At 50.7% G+C, this 21,475-nt stretch overlaps 1 protein-coding gene across 1 annotated transcript in view; it reads right to left on the reverse strand.

Annotated features, from left to right (window-relative positions):
• Positions 1-1,404: 1,404 nt before the first annotated feature.
• PLEKHA4 (pleckstrin homology domain containing A4) overlaps positions 1,405-21,475 on the reverse strand; it is a 64,001-nt gene continuing 43,930 nt past the window's right edge. The window contains exons 14-24 of the mRNA XM_025365870.1: positions 18,902-18,949; positions 18,698-18,778; positions 18,373-18,522; positions 16,889-16,987; positions 11,655-11,795; positions 10,244-10,343; positions 10,097-10,173; positions 6,083-6,244; positions 3,492-3,550; positions 2,290-2,402; positions 1,405-1,858 (exon numbers count right to left, since the gene is read on the reverse strand). Of these exons, the coding sequence (XP_025221655.1) occupies positions 1,596-1,858; positions 2,290-2,402; positions 3,492-3,550; positions 6,083-6,244; positions 10,097-10,173; positions 10,244-10,343; positions 11,655-11,795; positions 16,889-16,987; positions 18,373-18,522; positions 18,698-18,778; positions 18,902-18,949 (1,293 nt within the window). The 3' untranslated portion in view covers positions 1,405-1,595. The remainder of the gene's footprint in view (positions 1,859-2,289; positions 2,403-3,491; positions 3,551-6,082; positions 6,245-10,096; positions 10,174-10,243; positions 10,344-11,654; positions 11,796-16,888; positions 16,988-18,372; positions 18,523-18,697; positions 18,779-18,901; positions 18,950-21,475) is intronic.

Consider the following 21,475-nt stretch of genomic DNA (forward strand, 5'->3'; position numbering starts at 1 on the left):
GACTCCTGGGTCTGAGGGAGGAGGGGCCGGGGATCTGGACTCCTGGGTCTGAGGGAGGAGGGGCCGGGGGTCTGGACTCCTGGGTCTGAGGGAGGAGGGGCTGGGGATCTGGACTCCTGGGTCTGAGGGAGGAGGAGGGGTCTGGACTCCTGGGTCTGAGGGAGGAGGGGCTGGGGGTCTGGACTCCTGGGTCTGAGGAAGGAGGGGCTGGGACTCCTGGACTCCTGGGTCTGAGGAAGGAGGGGCTGGGGCTCCTGGACCCCTGGACTGAGGGAGGAAGGACCAGGGTGAGGGCTGAGGGCTGAGGGACCCTCACTCACCATCCTTGTCGCAGATAACCACTTGGGCCCCGCTGTCCACTGAGAATAGGAAGGGAACACGTTACCCTCCGAGTCTTGGTTAAAGCCTCTGCCGCCCTCTTGTGGCCACCTGGATTGGGGCCGATCTCCGTCTCCCCTCGTGACCCCAGTCTCATGATCACCCACAGGACAGAGGGCAGAGGCCTTGACGCATACTCTCCTTGCCTGCCCAGGTTTCTGCTGAGGCTCCTGATCCCCCGTTCGTGGGTTCCAGAGCAAACTCCACAACTGACAGGGCCATTCCCCATACCACTGGTTTTGCAGCTATACCAACAGACCCAGAGAAAGGGGCCACTGCCTTCGGAGACCCTGCCAGACAGCCCTAGCCTACCGCGCCACACGCTTACTTTAGCCTGCAAATTGGCTTTTACAAGATCGGAATCCCGGCTGCAGTATTGGAGACCCTATTTTCCGCCCCCATCGCCCCGCCCCCATCCTTCCTCTCTCACGCTCCACAGCTCCCAGCAGTCAGACCCGGCTCACCGAAGGCGCGCACGATCCCAGCTCCGATGCCGCGCCCGCCCCCGGTCACAACCACCACCTTCCCGGCATAGCGCATTCCCGTAGCCATCCCGTGTCCACCGGTCTCTCTCTCTCTCTCTGTGTCTCTACTCTGGGCCTTTTTCACCTCCAAAGCCCCGTGAGGCCGTCGCATCAAATCCTCAATAGAAGCTGGATCGTGGAAGTCCAGCCTCGGGGGGCGTTGCCAGGAAGGCTAGGGACCTGGAAGTTTGTCCCCAGCCCCTCCTCCCTCAGACACTCCTCTCCTCCCACAGACACAGGAATCCAGGAGCCCCAGTCCCTCCTCCCTCAGACCCAGGAGTCCAGCCTCCCAGCCCCTCCTCCCTCAGACCCGGGAATCCTGGCCCAGGCCCCTCCACTCTCAGACTGAGGGATCAGATTCTCTATCCCTTCCTCCCAGAGACCTGTAAGTCTAAGCCCCCTGTCCCTTCCTCTCTCAGGACCCAGGAGTGCACGACTCCGGCTCTGCCCCTCAGAGACCCCAGTGCCACAACCCCAAACAGACAGAAACAAAGCTATTGACTAAAAGTTCAAAGTTTTAATCCAAATTTAGACAGTGTTGAGAAAATCAAACTTTGGCCATAGAAACCATTTCCCTCCCGGGCGGGCGATGGGGACCAGACCACGCCCCTGATGCCCTGAGTGGTCCCAGATCTCCGGCGGTACCTCCAGACCACGTGCTCACGCTCCGATTGGCTGCCGCGTTTGGGCGGGTTAGAAGCTGGACTGTAGCAGAGTGACTCGCAGAGGCCACGCCCCCTCGTCTTGGGGCAGGACCGGAGGGGCGATCCCGGCATCCCACGTGGGCCCCCAGGGGGCGGGACTTCCTCCACGCCCACTCCCTCGGCGAGAGAACCCTGTGGAACCCGAATTAGCCACCGGGGAAGATCTGGGGGGAGGGGTCTCCTGGCGCATGGGGTCCGAAGGAGGCAGCGGCACACGGGGAAGAGGGTCTCCCTGGGAGTCCAAATTTCCACCTAGAGAGGATGAGTGGGAGACATAAGAATGGCTAACTTCAGCAGCAGGACTCCGGGTTCCCAGGACCCTCCTCCCTCAGACCCAAGAGTCCAGGCCCCCAGCCCCTCCTCCCTCAGACCCAGGAGTCCAGGCCCCCAGCCCCTCCTCCCTCAGACCCAGGAGTCTGGACACCCCAGTCCAGACCTCTTTCAGACTCAGATGTCGGTCCTCTCCCCGCCCCCTGACCTCTTCCTCCCCTCCTCCCAAGTGTCCCGGAACCCAGTCCACTCTTGCCTGAGACCTAAAACTCCCAAACTCTGCCCAACTCTTTCCTCGCCGACATAAAAAATTCCCACCGGCCCCTAGACCCCTCCTCTCCAGGACCTGGGATTCCAGGTCTCCAGCTTTCTCCTCCCTAAAACCCAGAAGTTCAACATCCCCAGCCAGTCACCTGTCATCATTCTGTGCCACTGCGACGCCTCAGTAGCCAGGGCTTGGGAGAGGCTGAGAACCCGCTCCCGGTGACCTTCGGAAGTCGGCAAGTAAGGGGTGGTGTTCCTTGGACTAGAAAAAAAAAAAGAGGATTGGGGGTGGGGTGTGTACATGGGGGAGAGGTGGGGATGGTTAATTGGTACAAAAAGAAAAGGATGAATAAGACCTACTATTAGATAGCACAACAGAGTCACTATAGTCAATAATAATTTAATTGTACATTTTAAAATAAAGTGTGTAATTGGATTGTTTATACATCAAAGGGTAAATCCTTGAAAGGGGATGGATACTTTATTCCCCATGACATGCTTATTTCACATTGCCTGCCTGTATCAAAACATCTCATTTATCCCGTAAATATATGTACACCTACTATGTACCAACAAAAATTAAAAATTAAAAAAAAAACAGTCCAGGTGCGATGGCTCATCCCTGTAATCCCAGCACCTGGGGAGGCCGAGGCGGGCGGATCACTTGAGGTCGGGAGTTCGAGACCACTCTGGCCAACATGGGGAAACCCAGTCTCTACTAAAAAATACAAAAAAAGTTAGCCAAACATGGTGATGGGCGCCTGTAATCCCAGCTATTAGGGAGGCTGAGGAAGGAGAATCACTTGAACCCAGAAGGAGGAAGTTGCAGTGAACTAAGATCGCGCCATTGCACTCCAGCATGGGAGACAGAGCAAGACTCCGTCTCAAAAAACAAACAAAACAAAAAAACAAAAAAAACAAAACCAAAGTAAAAATAAACATAAAAATAAAAACTAAACAGCTCGCACAGTGGGGACCCGGGTACCGCGCGTGCCCTTCTGGGAGTTGTAGTTCCTAGCACGTGTCTCTAACAGATGTTAAACATGGCACTGCCCTCATACCGCCCACATGCATTATGGGATTTGTAGTCCATTCGCAAATCACTACCACCCAATTTCCTTGATGCAGAAGCAGGCTATGCTATTGACCAAGGGAATTTGGGGAACTAAAGATATCACTACGGATCTAGGGCTTTCCGGTTTTGTTTCAGATGCCCGGGGAACGTAAGTATATCTAGAAGGGTTGCGATTGGTAGTTCCATATTCAGGAGACTTCAATAATAATGCTACTCCCCTTTGCTTATGCAAATTTTTTTTTTCCTGCTCCCTTGATACGCCCTCCAGTTCCTTACCTACTCCAAGACCCAGAGCTTCTGAGCCATTTCTGGGCTCCCGAGTGTCCTACGACAGGCTGGAAAGGAATTGGGGCATTAGAACTCCTCACCTGGAAGCCCCACATTCTCATTTTGAGGGTGAAGTGAAGGGGCTCCAAAAGAGAATGAAATTGCCCAAAAACACTGGCAATGTTTTGTTTTGTTTTTCCTATGCTTCCATAGGCACTGAATTTTTAAAAATTAATTTATTGGCCGGGCGAGGTGGCTCAAGCCTGTAATCCCAGCACTTTGGGAGGCTGAGACAAGCAGATCACGAGGTCAGGAGATCGAGACCATCCTGGCTAACACAGTGAAACCCCGTCTCTACTAAAAAATACAAAAACTAGCCGGGCGAGGTGGCGGGCGCCTGTACTCCCAGCTACTCGGGAGGCTGAGGCAGCAGAATGGCCTAAACCCGGGAGGCGGAGCTTGCAGTGAGCTGAGATCCGGCCACTGCACTCCAGCCTGGGCGACAGAGCGAGACTCTGTCTCAAAAAAAATAAATAAATAAAAATAAAAATAAATTTATTTTATTTATTCATTTTTTAGAACGGATGGAGTACAGCAGCGTGATCGTAGCTCACTGCAGTCTCAACCTCCCAGGCTCAAACTAATCCTGCTTCAGCCTCCTGAGTAAATAGAACTTCAGGCTCACACCACCATGCCTGGCTAATTATTTTTATTTTTATTTTTAGTAGAGACAAGGTCTTGCTATGTTGCCCAGGCTGGTCTCTTACTCCTGCCTCGGCCTCCCAAAGTACTGGAATTACAGGGGTAAGCCATAGCACCCAGCGACTGACAATGTTTAACTTTACCTGTTCCTATAAAGCAGCACATGAGTTCAGAAATCCAACCTCCACCACCACCTGTGACTGTCTAAATCCTTTCTATAAAAGTCTAAGGGGCCAGGTGCAGTGGCTCACACGTGTAATCCCAGCACTTTGGGAGGCCAAGGTGAGTAGATCACTTGAGGTCAGGAGTTCAAGAACAGCCTGGTCAGTATAGTGAAACCCCATCTCTACTAAAAATACAAAAAAAAATTAGCAGGGTATGGTGGCATGGGCCTACAATCCCAGCTACTTGGGAGGCTGAGGCAGGAGAATTGTTTGAACCTGGGAGACAGGGGTTGCAGTGAGCCGAGATTCCGCCACTACACTCCAGCACGGGCAACAAAGGGAGACTCCATCTCAAAAAAAGAAAAAAAAATCTAAGGGGAGGTCAGGTGCAGTAGCTCACACCTCTATTCCTAGCACCTCCTTCCAAGGCAGGAGGATCACTTGAACTCAGGAGCTCAACACCAGCCTGGCCAATGTGGTGAAAATCTGTCTCTACTAAAAATACAAAAATTGGCTTGATGTGGTGGCGCATCCCTGTAGTCCCAGCTACTCAGGAGGCTGAGGCATGAGAATCACTTGAACCCAGGAGATGAAGGTTGTAGTGAGTGGAGATCGCACCACTGCACTCCAGCCTGAGAGACAGAGCAACACCTCGTCCCCGAAAAAAGAAAACACCTTTTTTTTTTTTTTTTTGAGACAGAGTTTCACTCTTGTTGCCCAAGTTGGAGTGCAATGGCACAATCTTGGCTCACTGCAACCTCCACCTCCTGGGTTCAAGTGATCCTCCTGCCTCAACCTCCCAAGGAGCTGGGATTATAGGCGTGCGCCACCACGGCCAGCTGATTTTGTATTTTTAGTAGAGATGGGGTTTCTCCATGTTGGTCAGGCTGGTTTCGAACTCCTGACCTCAGGTGATCCGCCCGCCTTGGCCTCCCAGAGTGCTGGGATTACAGGCGTGAACCACCGCACCCAGCCAAAAAAAGAAAACGTCTAAGAGGAAACCATCCTGAGATATCTGAGACACTCTGATGCTCAGATCTGGGATGTTCTCCCTACTGAGAGGGCATGAATAAAATCCATTTTCTTGCTGTCTTACATTTTCTTTTTTTGCTTTCTTGCTGTTGACAACACATAGCAACTGAGAAGAAAAACTAGGCTTCCAATCCAGATCTGTGACCCCCGCCCCCACCCACTGTCCTCCCCTCACTGCCACTCCTGTCCAGCCACCACTAACTAGGCCAGGAAGCTGACTTTAGCACAAGTACAAACTGAGGTAAATCTGGAAATCCAGCTTGGAGTAAGGAGGTAGGCATTATCTCCATTTTACAGAAAGGGATTCAAAGTAGGCAAAGAGGCCGGGCGCGGTGGCTCAAGCCTGTAATCCCAGCACTTTGGGAGGCCGAGACAGGCGGATCACGAGGTCAGGAGATCGAGACCATCCTGGCTAACATGGTGAAACCCCCGTCTCTACTAAAAATACAAAAAACTAGCCGGGCGTGGTGGCGGGCGCCTGTAGTCCCAGCTACTCGGAGGCTGAGCCAGGAGAATGGCGTGAACCTGGGAGGCGGAGCTTGCAGTGAGCCGAGATCGTGCCACTGCACTCCACCCTGGGTGACACAGCGCGAGACTCCGTCTCAAAAAAAAAAAAAAACCAAAAACAAAAACAAAAAAACAAAGTAGGCGAAGAGGACCTACTACCCCCCCACCGCCCAGCCCCAGTCCTCCTCCCCTCACCCTTTGCTCCACATCAGGCTGGCGTCTGGCTGGGGACAGTGTCCTTCCCAGGGTGAGGAGCCGCGGGGAGGTCGGGCGAGGGAGGGGCCGTCCACATTCCTGGTTTCTGCGCATCCGCTCCAGCTGCTCCTGGGCACTCATTCGGGGCCGGGCCACCGGGGCCTAAGGAGGTGAGAAACATCCCAAGACCCAACCCTTAGACCAGGCACAGTGGCTCGTGTAATCCCAGCACTTTGGGAGGCTGAGGTGAGAGGATCACTTGAGGTCAGGAGTTCAAGACCAGCCTGGCCAACCTGGCGAAATACCATCTCTACTGAAAATACAAAAATTAGCTGGCCATGGTGGCAGGCACCTGTAATCCTAGTTACTCCGGAGGCTGAGGCAGAAGAATCGCTTGAACCCTGGAGGTGGAGGTTGCAGTGAGCCGAGATCACGCCATTGCACTCCAGCCTGGATGACAGAGCAAGACTCTGTCTCAAAAAATATATATAATATATGTTGCTTAAACAAGGAGAGAGGGAAAAGACCAAGTGCAGTGGTGGGTGACTATAATCCCAGAGCTTTGGGAGGCTGAGGTGGGAGGATCACTTGTGGCCAAGAGTTTGAGACCAGCCTGGGCAACATAGCAAGACCCCATCTCTACAAAACATAAACTTGTTAGATGTGGTGGTGGACGCCTATCAATTACTCAAGAGGCTGAGGCAGGGGGATCACTTAAGCCCAGGAGTTCAAGTCTTCAGGGAGCTATGATCGTGCCACTGTACTCCACTCTGGGTGACAGAGCAAGACCCCATATCTAAAAGTAAAAAGAAAAGAGAGAGAGAGCACTCATTGCTGGAGCTTCCGGTTAAACATGCCAGCGAGATAGCATGGATCTGTGTTTATTGTAGAAACAGCCCCTGCAGTTTCCTCTGCTTTGAGCAATCCTGAGTCCCGTTTATATAAATGATAGCCACTGGCCACTGTATATCACCACTGTATATTACACTGTATATGTTGCTAATTTCATTTTTTTTTTTTTTTTTTTTGAGACGGAGTCTCACTTTGTCACCTAGGCTGGAGTGCAGTGGCGCAATCTCTGCTCACTGCAACCTCTGCCACCTGGGTTCAAGCAATTCTCTGCCTCAGTCTCTCAAGTAGCTGGGTATACAGGCGTGAGCCACCGCGCCCGGCCAATGTTAATTTCTTCACAGCAGGCCAGACCATTGGACTAAAAGCTTGGTAGCAGCAAACTAAGATTTCTACACATCCAATTGTTTTAAACACAGTCTTAATAAGCAGATATTTTCAGCCATGCAGTCTGCCTGCTTTGTATACCCCGAGACTGTGCCCAACATCTGCTACCCATAGATAAGATGAGCCCCAAGACCCTTTGGTCTTGGGTTCTTTGGAGCTCTCTTTGGAGCTCTACATACTGCTGGCTGGCATCACCCAGATGTAAGCCCCTTCTCCAGTCCCTCTCTCTTGCCTTCCTCCCCTCCTGTGCAGTGGTCCTCACCCTCACCCAGGAGCCTCTGGAGTGTCTCACACTGGGTGTGACTTCCCCCATAGACAAATCTGTCAGTGTCTGCCAAATAAAGCTCCTGTGTGCTACTGCCATCTGGCGGTCATAGCTTTTTCTTTGCTAAGCCCTGAAATCCTTGGAACTCATTAGTCCACCCCTGTGCTCTGGACCTTGGCAGCCCCTGAAACCACGGGGTTGGGGTGAGGGAAGAGTATGTTCCAAGAAAAGTGATGTTCCCAGGAGGCTCCAATCACCCATGCCCGTGACAAACCACTGAGAATCAAAAAGTGCCTCTCCTGTCTTCCTAGGAAAGGCTTGATTGATTGCCTTTGTATCAATAACAAGTAAGCACAAGAAATGCATTTTTTTTTTTTTTTTTTTTTTTTTGAGACGGAGTCTCGCTCTGTCGCCCAGGCTGGAGTGCAGTGGCCGGATCTCAGCTTACTGCAAGCTCCGCCTCCCGGGTTTACGCCATTCTCCTGCCTCAACCTCGCGAGTAGTTGGGACTACAGGCGCCCGCCGCCTCGCCCAGCTAGTTTTTTGTATTTTTTAGTAGAGACAGGGTTTCACCGGGTTAGCCAGGATGGTCTCGATCTCTTGACCTCGTGATCCACCCGTCTTGGCCTCCCAAAGTGCTGGGATTACAAGCTTGAGCCACCGCGCCCGGCCTTTTTTTTTTTTTTAGACATGGTTTCCCTCTGTTGCCCAGGCTGGAGTGCAGTGGTGCAATTATGGCTCACTGCAGCCTTGACCTCCTGGATTCAAGCAATCCTCACGTCTCAAACTCCCAAGTAGCTGGGACCACAGGTGGACACCACCACGCACAGCTTTTTATTTTTTTATTTTTTGAAATGGAGTCTTGCTCTGTCACCCAGGCTGAAGGGCAGTGGCACGATCTTGGCTCACTGTAACCTTCGCCACCCAGGTTCAAGCGATTCTCCTGTCTCAGCCTCCCAAGTAACTTGGATTACAGGTGCGTGCTGCCACACCCAGCTAATTTTTGTATTTTTAGTAGAGATGGGGTTTTGCTATGTTGGCCAGTGTGCTCTTGAACTCCTGACCTCAGGTGATCCACCCGCCTCGGCCTCCCAAAGTGCTGGGATTACAGGCGTGAGCCACTGCACCCGGCCACAGCTAGCTTTTTATTATTTTTTTGTAGAGATGGCTATATTAGCCAGGCTGGTCTTGAACGCCTGGGCTCAAATGATCCACCTACCTTGGCCTCCCAAAGTATTGGGATTACAGGCATGAGCCAACACCACCGGCCAAGAAATGCTTTTACTTATTTACTATTATTGTTATTATTATTACTTTGAGATAGAGTCTCGCTCTGTTGCCCAGGCTGGAGTGCAGTGGTGTAATCTTGGGTCTCTGCCACCTCTGCCTCCTGTGTTCAAGTGATTCTCCTGCCTCAGCCTCCCAAGTAGCTGGGATTACAGGCACCCGCCATCACACTCAGCTAATTTTTGTATTTTTGTAGAGACAGGGTTTTCACCAAGTTGGCCAGGCTGGTCTCGAACTCCTGACCTCAGGTGACCTGCCTGCCTTGGCCTCCCAAAGTGCTGGGATTACAGGTATGAGCCACCGTTCCCTATCCCAAGAAGTGCTTTTAAATCTATTTGATCAAATAATCCCAACAGGTACCCCAAAGGCTTCTGAAAGCCAGCCAATCAGTGATGGAGCCAAGCTTCTGAAAATCAGCCAATCAGTGACGTTCACATGCTTCTGCAGGCTGGCCAATCAGTGATGGAGCCATACTTCTGAAAATCAGCCAATCAGTGATAGCTCCATGCTTCTGAAAACCAGCCAATCAGCAACAGACACAGAGCATAGCGCTTCCACAGCTTAATGTCAACCAATTCCTAAACATTCCCGCCGCTGGAAGTCCACTAATTTCTGAACTCCAGGGCCACATGAGATCAGCATTCTGTTCCACTCAGGGAGTCTTTTTTTTTTTTTTTTTTTTTTTTTGAGATAGAGTTTTTGCTCTTGCCACACAGGCTGGAGTGCGATGGTGCAATCTCAGCTCACTGCAACCTCTGCCTCCTGAGTTCAAGCGATTCTCCTGCCTCAGCCTCCCAAGTGGCTGGGATTACAGGTGCCCACCACCATGCCTGGCTAATTTTTGTACTTTTAGTAGAGACGGGGTTTCACCACGTTAGCCAGGCTGGTCTCGAACTCCTGACAAAGTGCTGGGATTACAGGCGTGAGCCACCACGCCTGGCCTCATTCATCTAGTTTTCGTCTTCGTGTCAGCCCTAGGTGGTAGATTCTGCTATTAGCTCCATTTTAGAGACGAAAAAGTGGAGTCACAGAGAGGTTTAATAACTGACCCAAAGTCACATGGCTTAGAAGCAACAGAGACAAAAATCAATCTCAATGCTCTTAACAAGCAGTGCTCTCTCTGCTCTGAGTGTGGCCTTAGAAGGCTCTGCTACTAGCTGTTTCCCAGAAGTGTGAGGGTCCCTGATGGTCAGATGCAAGGATTACAAGATGGACCTACAGCCTACCTTGGTTCCCAGCTGTGGGGAAGGGAGGTGGCACCCCTCAGGGCTGGAAGCCCGGGAGACCCTCGGAGACCCAAGACCTGGAAAGACAGAACGGGACTTGGTGAGGACGGGAATTTCTGTAAAGTCCCACCCGACCAGGATGCTCACCTAAGCGAGGGCTGGCCAGGTCTTTGTCGCCTGCAGGAGGCCGTCCCCAGTCAGTCTCGGGGGACCTAGGGGAGCTCAGTTCCAAGGACTCTGGCAGGCTCTGCGGGGATTAGAAAAGGGGGATAATGACGATCATGATCATTATTATTATTATTATTAACATGTTGCAAGCATTTAGGAATTGGAATACAGTCTGAATAGGATTAAGACTATAAACCAGGCCGGGCACAGTGGCTCATGCCTGTAATCCCAGCACTTTGGGAGGCCGAGGCAGGCAGATCACCTGAGGAGTTCAAGACCAGCTTAGTCCAGCATGGTGAAACCCCGTCTCTACTAAAAATACAAAAACTAGCCAGGCATGGTGGCAGGTGCCTGTAATCCCAGCTACTCAGGAGGCTGAGGCAGAAGAATCACTTGAACCCAGGAGTTGGAGGGTGCAGTGAGCCGAGATCGCACCATTGCACTCCAGCCTGGGTGACAGAGCAAGACTCTGTCTCAAAAAAAAAAAAAAATACTATAAACCAGATCTGAGCACGGAGACTTGTGCTTGTAATCTCAGCCCTTTGAGAGGCCAAGGTGGGAGGATCACTTGAGGCCAGGAGCTAGAGATCAGCTGGTCAACAAGCAAGATCCCTTTCCTACAAAAACTTTTTAAGGCCGGATGCAGTGGCTCACGCCTGTAATCCTCCGGCACTTTGCGAGGCCGAGGCAGGCGGACCACAAGGTCAGGAGATCGGGACCATCCTGGCTAACACGGTGAAACCCTATCTCTACTAAAAATACAAAAAAAAAAAAAATTAGCTGGGCGTGGTGGTGGGCGCCTGTAGTCCCAGCTACTCGGGAGGCTGAGGCAGGAGAATGGCGTGAACCCGGGAGGTGGAGCTTGCAGTGAGCCGAGATCGAGCCACTGCACTCCAGTCTGGGCAACAGGCTTTAAAAAATATCCTGGTTGGGTGAGGTGGCTCAAGCCTGTAATCCCAACACGTTGGGAGGCCGAGGCAGTCGGATTACTTGAGGCCAGGAGTACGTGACCAGCCTGGCCAACATGGTGAAACTCCGTTTCTACTAAAAATACAAAACTTAGCCAGGCTTGGTTGTGGGCGCCTATAATCCCAGCTACTTCGGAGGCTGAGGCAGGAGAATAACTTGAACCCAGGAGGCGGAGGTTGCAGTGAGCCAAGATCGCACCACTGGACTGTAGCCTGGGTGACAGAGTAAGACTCTGTCTCAAAAAAAAAAAAAAAAAACACCCAAAAAACAAAGAAAAACAAAGGCTTCCAGAAATTAGGACACTTGCGCGAGATGGGTTAGCTGATCAAGGAAGAATTAAAGAGGTGGGTGGGGAATAGACTGAGCCAAGGACAGGTGGGACAGAAAGGTAGGGGTGGAGAGAGAGTTGTGTGCATCTTACCTCCCTCTCTGAGGACTCCTCGCCCTGGAGCACGGGAGATGGGGAGTCAGGCTCAGGGTGTGGGGGCGGTTTCTGGGGGCCACCCAGACCTGCCAGCGTGTCTTCCACCATCCACAGCTGCTGCTGAGCGGACACTCTGTCCTGCGGGGAGGAAAGGAATTTGTTACTTAAAGGTGGGAAAACGCAGGAGGGTTTCAGCTAATAGGCCCCTGCAAAGGTCTGAAATCAGCTGGGCTATATTTATGGAGTTGGTATTTTTTTTTTTCCATGTGGTTATCTAGATGAATTGAAAAAGCTGTCTTTTGGCCAGGCATGGTGGCTCACGCCTGTAATCCCAGCATTTTGGGAGGCCGAGGCGGGTGGATCACCTGAGATCAGGAGTTCAAGACCAACCTGGCCAACATGGTGAAACCCCCTGTCTATTAAAAGTACAAAAAAATTAGCCAGGGGTGGTAGTGGGTGTCTGTGATCCCAGCTACTCGGGAGGCTGAGGCAGGAGAATCGCTTGAACCCAGGAGGTGGAGGTTGCAATGAACTGAGATCGCACCACTGCACTCCAGCCTGGGCGACAGAGCAAGCCACTGTCTCGAAAAAGAAAAAAAAAAGAAAAAGAAAAAACTCCTTTCTTTCTATGTTGTTTTACTGTGTTACATCTGTTATAAATAGGTGACCATACGAATATATGAGAGTCTGTTCTTTTTGTTTGTTTTTGGAGAGGGTCTCTCCCTCTGTCACCCAGGCTGGTGTGCAATGACTTGATCATAGCTCACTGCATCCTCGAACTCTTGGGCTCAAGCGATCCTTCCGTCTCAGCCTCCTCACTAACTGGGACCACAGGCTTGCATCACCAGGCCCAGCTAATCTTTTCTTTTTTATTTTTAGTAGAGACGGAGTTTCACCATGTTGCCCGGGCTAGCCTCAAACTCCTGGGCTCAGGTGATCCACCTGCCTCATCCTCCCAAAGTGCTGGGATTACAGGCGTGAGCCACTGCACCTGGCATGGGTCTGTTTTTGGCAAGTCTGCGTTTTAGGATCAAGCGGGAGAAGCTTAGAGTAAGAAGATGCATCTGGCATCAATGCTTTTTTTTTTTTTTTTTTTGGAAGATGCAGTCTCTCCCTGTCACCCAGGCTGGAATGCAGTGGCACAATCTCGGCTCACTGCAACCTCCGCCTCCCAGGTTCAAGCGATTCTCCTGCCTCAGCCTCCTGAGTAGCTGGGATTACGGGTGCATGCCACCACGCCCAGCTAATTTTTTTGTATTTTTAGTAGAGACAGAGTTTCACCATGTTGGTCAGGCTGATCTCGAACTGCTGATCTCGAACTCCTGGCCTCATGATCCGCCCACCTTGGCCTCCCAAAGTGCTGGGATTGGAATTACAGGCATGAGCCACTGCACCTGGCCTGTTTTGGGATCTTTTTTGAAACAGGGCCTTTTTCTGTAACCCAGGCTGGAGTGCAGTGGTGCAATCATAGCTCATTGTACACTCAAACTCCTGGGCTCAAACAATCCTTCCACCTCAGCCTCCCGAGTAGCTGGGACCACAGGCCCACGCTACCATGCCCTGCTTAGGTGTTGATTCTGTTTTTGTTTTTTTTTTGTTGTTTCTTTGTTTTTTGTTTTGAGACAGAGTCTCGCTCCGTCACCCAGGCTGGAGTATAATGGTGTGATCTCGGCTCACTGAAACCTCCGCCTCCCAAGTTCAAGCAATTCTCCTGCCTCAGTCTCCCAAGTAGCTGGGACTACAGATGCACGCCACCACACCCAGCTAATTTTTTGTATTTTAGTAGAGACGGGGTTTCACTGTGTTGCCGAGGTGGGTCTCAAACTCCTGAACTCAGGCAATCCGCCCACCTCGGCCTCCCAAAGTGTTAGGATTACAGGCGTGAGCCAACGCGCCCGACCTTTTTTTTTTTTTTTTTTTTTTTGAGACCAAGTCTCCCTCTGTCGCCCAGGCTGGAGTGCAGTGGTGCAGTGGCACGCGATCTCGGCTTACTGCAACCTGTGCCTCCCAGGTTCAAGCGATTCTCTCGTGCCTCAGCCTCCTGAGTAGCTGGGACTACAGGCGTGCACCAGCACACACAGCAAATTTTTGTATTTTTAGTAGAGACAGGGTTTCACCATGTTCGTCAGGTTGGTCTCGAACTCCTGACCTCAAGTGATCCACCTGTCTTGGCCTCCCAAAGTGCTGGGACTACAGGCGTGAGCCAACGTGCCCGGCCGTGTCAATGTTTTTAAAGATACATGATTTATAACTTGATGGCTAGACTTAGAGTGAAGAAGCAGGTCTGAGGCTAAGCAATGAGGTTTATATTTTAGGAGCAGAGCTTGCACTAAGGGAAAGGGTTTAGAACTATAACTCCAGAGGATAAATTTAACAGCAAAAGTCAGGATGCGGGATGCAAGAGATGAACTTGCAAGATGGAAGAAAGGGTGAGGGTTGGATCTTTGCTAGTGAGAGAATGACTTCAGAGGAGAGATGTAGAACCAGGGGAGAGAGCAGCTCTGGATCTGAAAGTAGGTATTAAAATGAAAGGCATTGGCCAGGCGTGGTGGCTCACGCCTGTAATCCCAGCACTTTGGGAGGCCGAGGCGGGCACATCAGAAGGTCAGGAGTTCGAGACCAGCCTAACAAACATAGTGAAACCCCGTTTCTACTAAAAATACAAAAATTAGCTGGGCGTGGTGGCGGGCACCTGTAGTCCCAGCTACTCAGGAAGCTGAGGCAGGAGAATTGCTTGAACCCGGGAGGCGGAGGTTGCAGTGAGCCGAGATTGCACCACCGCACTCCAGCCTAGGCAACACAGCGAGACTCCATCTCATAAAAAAATAAATAAATAAATAAATAGAGGGGCTGAAAGTAGGCATTAAAACAAAAGGCATTGGCCAGGCGCGGTGGCTCACGCCTATAATCCCAGCACTTTGGGAGGCCGAGGTGGGCGGATCATGAAGTCAAGAGATCTAGACCATCCTGGCCAACATGGTGAAACCCCATCTCTGCTAAAAATACAAAAATTAGCTGAGCATGGTGGCACACACCTGCAGTCTCAGCTACTTGGGAGGCTGAGGCAGGAGAATTGCTTGAACCTGGGAGGCGGAGGTTGCAGTGAGTTGAGATTGTGTCACTGCACTCTAGCCTGGAGACAGAGCAAGACTCCATCTCAAAATAAATAAGTAAATAAAATAAAAAATAAAAGAAGGGCTGGGTGCGGTGGCTCACGCCTGTAATCTCAGCACTTTGGGAGGCCGAGGCCGGTGTATCACCTGAGGTTGTGAGTTCAAGACCAGCTGGACCAACATGGAGAAATCTTGTCTCTACTAAAACAACAAAATTAGCTGGGCATGATGGCACATGCCTGTAATCCCAGCTACTCAGGAGGTTGAGGCAGGAGAATTGCTTGAACCTGGGAGGCGGAGGTTGCGGTGAGCTGAGATTGTGCCATTGCACTCTATCTTGGGCAACAGAGCGAGACTCCATCTCAGAAACCATAATAAAATAAATAAAATAAAAATAAAATAGTAGGCCGGGCGCAGTGGCTCACTCTGGTAATTCCCGCACTTTGGGAGACCGAGGTGGGCGGATCACCTGAGGTCAGGAGTTCAAGACCAGCCTGACCAATATGGTGAAACCCCATCTCTACTAAAAATAGAAAAATTAGCCGGGCGTAGTGGCGGGCGTCTGTAATCCCAGCTACTTGGGAGGCTGAGGGAGGAGAATCGCTTGAACCTGGGAGGTGGAGGTTGTGGTGAGCCGAGATTGTGCCACTGCACTCCAGCCTGGGCAATAGAGCAAGACTCTGTCTCAAAAAAATAAAAATAAAAATAAAAAAAGAGTATAATGGATTGTTTGTAACACAAAAGATAAATGCTTGAAGGGATGGACGCCCCATTTTCCATGATGGGGTTATTGTACATTGCATGCCTGTACCAGAATACCTTATGTACTCCATAAATATATTCATCTGCTATGTACTCACTATACATTTTTTAAAAAGAATGTTGTAGGCCGGGCACGGTGGCTCACGCCTGTAATCCCAGCACTTTTGGAGGCCGAGGCAGCGGATCACCTGAGGTCTGGAGTTCAAGACCAGCCTGACCAACATGGAGAAACTCCGTCTCTACTAAAAATACAAAATTAGCCAGGTGTAGTGGCAGGCGCCTGTAATCCCAGTTACTGGGGAGGCTGAGGTGGGTGAATTACTTGAGCCCGGGAGGCGGAAGCTGCGGTGAGCTGAGATCGTGCCATTGCACTCCAGCCCGGGCAACAAGAGTTAAACTCCGTCTCAAAGGAAAAAAAAAAAAAGGAATGTTGTAAAATTATAGCCAACTTTACAGCAGAAATTAGGCGTGGCACAGTGGCTCATGCTTGTAATCCCAGCACTTTGGGAGGCTAAGGCAGGCAGATCACTTGAGGGCAGGAGTTCAAGATCAGCCTGACCAACATGTCTCTACTAAAAATATAAAAAGTAGGCCGGGCGCGGTGGCTCAAGCCTGTAATCCCAGCACTTTGGGAGGCCGAGACGGGCGGATCACGAGGTCAGGAGATCGAGACCATCCTGGCTAACACAGTGAAACCCTGTCTCTACTAAAAATACAAAAACTAGCCGGGCGAGGTGGCGGGCGCCTGTAGTCCCAGCTACTCGGGAGGCTGAGGCAGGAGAATGGCGTGAACCCGGGAGGCGGAGCTTGCAGTGAGCTGAGATCCGGCCACTGCACTCCAGCCTGGATGACAGAGCCAGACTCCATCTCAAAAAATAAAAATAAATAAAAAAAATAAAAAATAAAAATATAAAAAGTAGCCAGATGTGGTGGCATGTGCCTGTAGCCCTAGCTACTTGGGCAGCTGAGGTGGGAGAATAACTTGAACCTGGGAGGTGGAGGTTGCAGTGCACCAAGATTGTGGTACTGCACTCCTGCCTGGGTGACAGAGTGAGACTCTGTGTCAAAAACAAACAAGCAAATAAACAACTTTACGGCAGAAATTGGATAACAGCTCGAGAAAACGGCATTCAAAATTGAAGGTTAATTAAAATTCAAATGAGAGAATAAGAAAACAAACCCTAAAGGGCATGGTCTTAACTAAAATAAGGGGTTTAGATTGCAAGGACAGAAAGCAGGGTAAGGGTGAACTGAGGGGGGGCTTCGATTCTGTGGGCGGAGATTAAATGCTGAAAGGACTTCCAGGCAGAACTTGGAGTTGGGGGTGGGTCTTGGGGTCTCCAAGCAGGGATTTACCTGGGGAGAACCGAGGTGCAGCAGGTACTCCAGGGTCTCTCTTAAGGTGCCCAGCTCCTGCTCCAGGCCACTGTATGTGTCCCAAACCCTCTCTCGCTCCTCAGGTTGCATAAAGGGGGAGACACAGGTTAGCTCCCTCTCCCACCAGATCCTTCCCTACCCTATCATTTGTCAGCTAAGAAGGAGGTAAGGGAGCTTGGTCCCTGGAGTCCTGAGGTCATATGGACTACAATTCCCATGGGCCTCTTTGCTTGGACTACTGGGAACCCCAAAGTCTGTATGGAACCTGCAATTCCAGTGCACTGCTAGTACAGACAAGTAACAGCATTCCCTGAATCCCCAGGATTACTTCTGCACTCTCCTAGGTAGCAGAGTCTACAGATCTAATGAATTCATTAGACAGTCAAAAGACCACAGCACCAGGCCAGGAGCGGTGGCTCAATTCTGTAATCCCAGCACTTTGGAAGGCCAAGGCGGGCAGATCACTTGAGGTCAGGAGTTCGAGACCAGCCTGGCCAACATGGCGAAACCCCGTCTCTACTAAACATACAAAAATTAGCCAGGAGTGGTGGCGAGGGCCTGTAGTCCCAGGTACTCGGGAGGCTGAGGCAGGAGAATCAGTTGGACCAGGGAGACAGAGGTTGCAGTGAGCCTGGATCCGGGCGCTACATTCCAGCCTGAACAACAGAGCAAGAATCCGTCTCAAAAAAAAAAAAAATAATAACCATAGCACCTACTCACCCTGCGGCAGCAGGAAGTTCCTTGCCAATACCAACAATAACAATGATAATATCAGCTAACACTTATTGGGCATTGACCATGGGCTAGGCACCGTTCTCAGCTCTCATTTAATTCCTATGAGGTAGTTACTATTAGTGTCTCCATTTTGCAGATAATAGTTATAACTGACACTTAAGTATTGCTTACCATGTGCCAAGTACCTGAAGTGTTAAATATTCATTCATTCATTCATTTACACATATCACATATAATAATTCTCAGAGTTACTTAAGGCCGGGCACAGTGTGGCTCATGCCTGTAATCCCAGCACTTTGGGAGGCCGAGGCAGGCTGATCACCTGAGGTTAGCAGTTCGAGAACAGCCTGGCCAACATGACCAAACCCCATCTCTACTAAAAATACAAAAATAAGCCGGGTGCGGTGGCACGTGCCTGTAATCCCAGTTACTTGGGAGGCTGAGGTGGGAGAATCGCTTGAACCCGGGAGGCGGAGGTTGCAGTGAGCTGAGATGGCACCACTGCACTCCAGCCTGGACGACACAGCAAGACTCCGTCTCAAAATAAAAATTAAAAAAATAGAGTGGTTACAAGACAATGAGGAGAGAGAAAAATAATAAAATAAAATTTGGAGTGTAGATTTCTGAAGAACAATCTTCCTATGAGCCCTCTGCGGCAAGTCCCCTTCATAACCACTTGCATAGGCCTGGGGCCTCCTAGGAGGGCGGGCCCCTTCCCAGGTGCTCACCTGAGTCAAGTGACAGAGGGTCGCCCTCACACTGACCAGCCGGTCCTGCAGGAGGCGCTGGCGACCCCAGGCCCTCCCGGGAGCCCCAGCCTCCCTGGTGGCTTGGCCCAGCTGCTGCCGGGTCAACTCCAGAGCTGCTTCTAGTTGCTCCTGCACCAAGACAGAGGGTGGTTAGACTTCGGAAGCCATGCCTAGTCCCAAGAATAAAGAAAAGGTGTCCTCTCACGTCCCGGACGTCCAGTCAGCATCCTGACTTCCACAGTCAGGAAGGGCTCAGGGCAGGCAGAGAGGCCAGGCACCCCATCCTCGGTCCAGGGCCTCGCACCTTCTCCTCCTGCCTCTGGTCTATCTCCTCCTGCAGCCTCCGCAGGAGCCGGTCCTGCCCGCACAACTTGGTCAGCAGCGTCTGGAGAAAGGAGAGCGGGAGCTACTGATGGTCCAGATCTGGCTCTTCCCCTGCCGCTCCTCCCACCATCTAGAACATTCTCTCCCCAACTCTGGGAACTCAGGAAGGATTGTGAGAACTTACATCTGTCTCCAAGCTTTGGTGGAAAGTTGACTCCAGGGGAGGACCTGGCTGAAGAGAGGGAGAAAAGTCAGGGGTCAAAGGGGATAGGCTGGTCATCATTGTAACTCAGTGCTGAGCCATGCCCTGTTTCTACTGATAGGTACCCCACTATTTATTTATTTATTTATTAAGAGATAAGGTCTTGCTCTGTCACCCAGGCTGGAGTGCGGTCATGCGATCATGGTTTGCTGCAGCCTCAACCTCCTGGGCTCAAGCAATCCTCCCACTTCAGCCTCCTGAGTAGCTGGGACCACAGGTGCACACACCATGCCCAGCTTATTTTTGAAGTTTTAAAATTGTTGTTGTTGTTGTTGTTGTTAGCGATGGGGTTTTGCCATGTTGCCCAGGCTGATCTCAAACTCCTGGGCTCAAGCAATCCTCCTGCCTCAGCCTCCCAAAGTGCTGGGATTATAGGCATGACCATCATGCCTGGCTTTTTTTTTTTTTTTGAGGCAAAGTCTGTCACCCGGGCTGGGGTGCAGTGGCATGATCATGACTCACTGCAGCCTTGAACTCTTAGGCTCAAAGGATCCTCCCACCTCAGCCTCCCGAGTAGCTGTGACAACAGGTGCCAGCCACCAGTGCCAGCTAAGGTTTTTTGTTTGCTTGTTTGTTTGTTTGTTTGTAGGGCTGGGGTCTCACTATGTCACCTAGACCAGTCTTGAACTCCTGATCTCAACCATCCTCCTGCCTTGGCCTCCCGATGTCCTGGGATTACAGGCATGAGCCACCAAGCCTAGCGACCCCTCTCCTTATCAGCTTCCTTCTAAGCATTAGCAGACTTCAGTAGACCAACCACCAGATTCTTGGCTTCAGAAAGATCAATAATGGGCTTTTGATCAAATAGCCATGGCAAATATTATAATTAATGGAGAAGTTAAGACATTTTATTTATGATTAAGAATAAAATAAAGGGCCGGGCGTGGTGGCTCACGCCTGTAATCCCAGCACTTTGGGAGGCCGAGGCAGGTGGATCACAAGGTCGGGAGATCGAGACCATCCTGGCTAATGTGGGGAAAAGAAAGAGAGATCAGACTGTTACTGTGTCTACATAGAAAGAAGTAGACATCAGAGACTCCATTTTGTTCTATATTTGAGATGCTGTTAATCTGTGACCCTACCCCCAACCTTGTCCTTGCAAGAGACATGTGCTGTGGTGACTCAAGGTTTAACGGATTTTGGGCTGTGCAGGGTGTGCTTTGTTAAACAAGTGCCTGAAGGCAGTATGCTTGTGAAAAGTCATCACCATTCCCTTAATCTCAAGTACCCAGGGAGACGTACACTGCCAAGGCTGCAGGGACCTCTGCCTAGGAAAGCTAGGTATTGTCAAGGTTTCTCCCCATGTGATAGTCTGAAATATGGCCGTGTGGGAAGGGAAAGACCTGATCGTCCCCCAGGCTGACACCCGTGAAGGGTCTGTGCTGAGGAGGACTAGTATAAGAGGAAAGAAGGCCTCTTGGCAATTGAGATAGAGAAAAGCATCTGTCTCCTGCCCGTCCGTCCCTGGGCAGTGAACATCTCGGTGTAAAACTTGATTGTATGTTCTATTTACTAAGATGGGAGAAAATCGCCTTAGGGGGAAAGGTGGGACTTGCTAGCACAATGCTGCTCTTTATGCACTAAAAAGATTTATGGAGATGTTTAGATATGCATATCAAGGCACAGCACTTTTCCTTAAACTTATGTCACAGAGATCTTAATTCATATGTCTTACTGCTGACCTTTTCCCTACGATGATCCTATTATCCTGTCACTTCCCTTTTTCTAAGATGGTAAAGATAATGATCAATAAATACTGAGGGAACTCAGAGACCCGTGCCAGCGTGGGTCCTCTATATGCTGAGCGCCGGCCCCCTGGGCCCACTTTTTCTTTCTCTATACTTTGTCTCTATGTCTCATTTCTTTTCTCAAGTCTCTCGTTCCACCTAACGAGAAACGCCCACAGGTGTGGAGGGGCAGGCCACCCCTTCAGCTAACACGGTGAAACCTGTCTCCACCGAAAAATACAAAAAATTAGCCGGGCGAGGTGGTGGGCACCTGTAGTCCCAGCTACTTGGGAGGCTGAGGGAGGAGAATGGCTTGAACCCGGGAGGCAGAGCTTGCAGTGAGCCGAGATCGCGCCACTGCACTCCAGCCTGCGCGACAGAGCGAGACTCCGTCTCAAGAAAAAAAAAAAGAATAAAACAAAGTGCAGGGCACAGTGACTCACTCCTGTAATCCCAAAGCTTTGGGAGGCCAAAGAGGAAAGATCACTCAAGCCCAGGAGTCTAAGACCAGTCTGGATAACATAGGGAGACCTTCTCTCTGCAAAAAAACCAAAAATTTAAAAATAGGGCCGGGTTTGGTGGCTCATGCCTGTAATCCCAACATTTTGGGAGGCTGAGGCAGGCGGATCACCTGAGGTCAGGAGTTCAAGACTAGCCTGACTAACATGGTGAAACCCTGTCTCTACTAAAAATACAAAATTTAGCAGGACATAGTGGTGAGCACCTGTAATCCCAGCTACTTGGGAGACTGAGGCAGGAGAATCACTTG

Source organism: Theropithecus gelada, chromosome 19 (genome assembly GCF_003255815.1).
Source record: "Theropithecus gelada isolate Dixy chromosome 19, Tgel_1.0, whole genome shotgun sequence".
In the NCBI taxonomy this organism is placed as follows: Eukaryota; Metazoa; Chordata; class Mammalia; order Primates; family Cercopithecidae; genus Theropithecus; species Theropithecus gelada.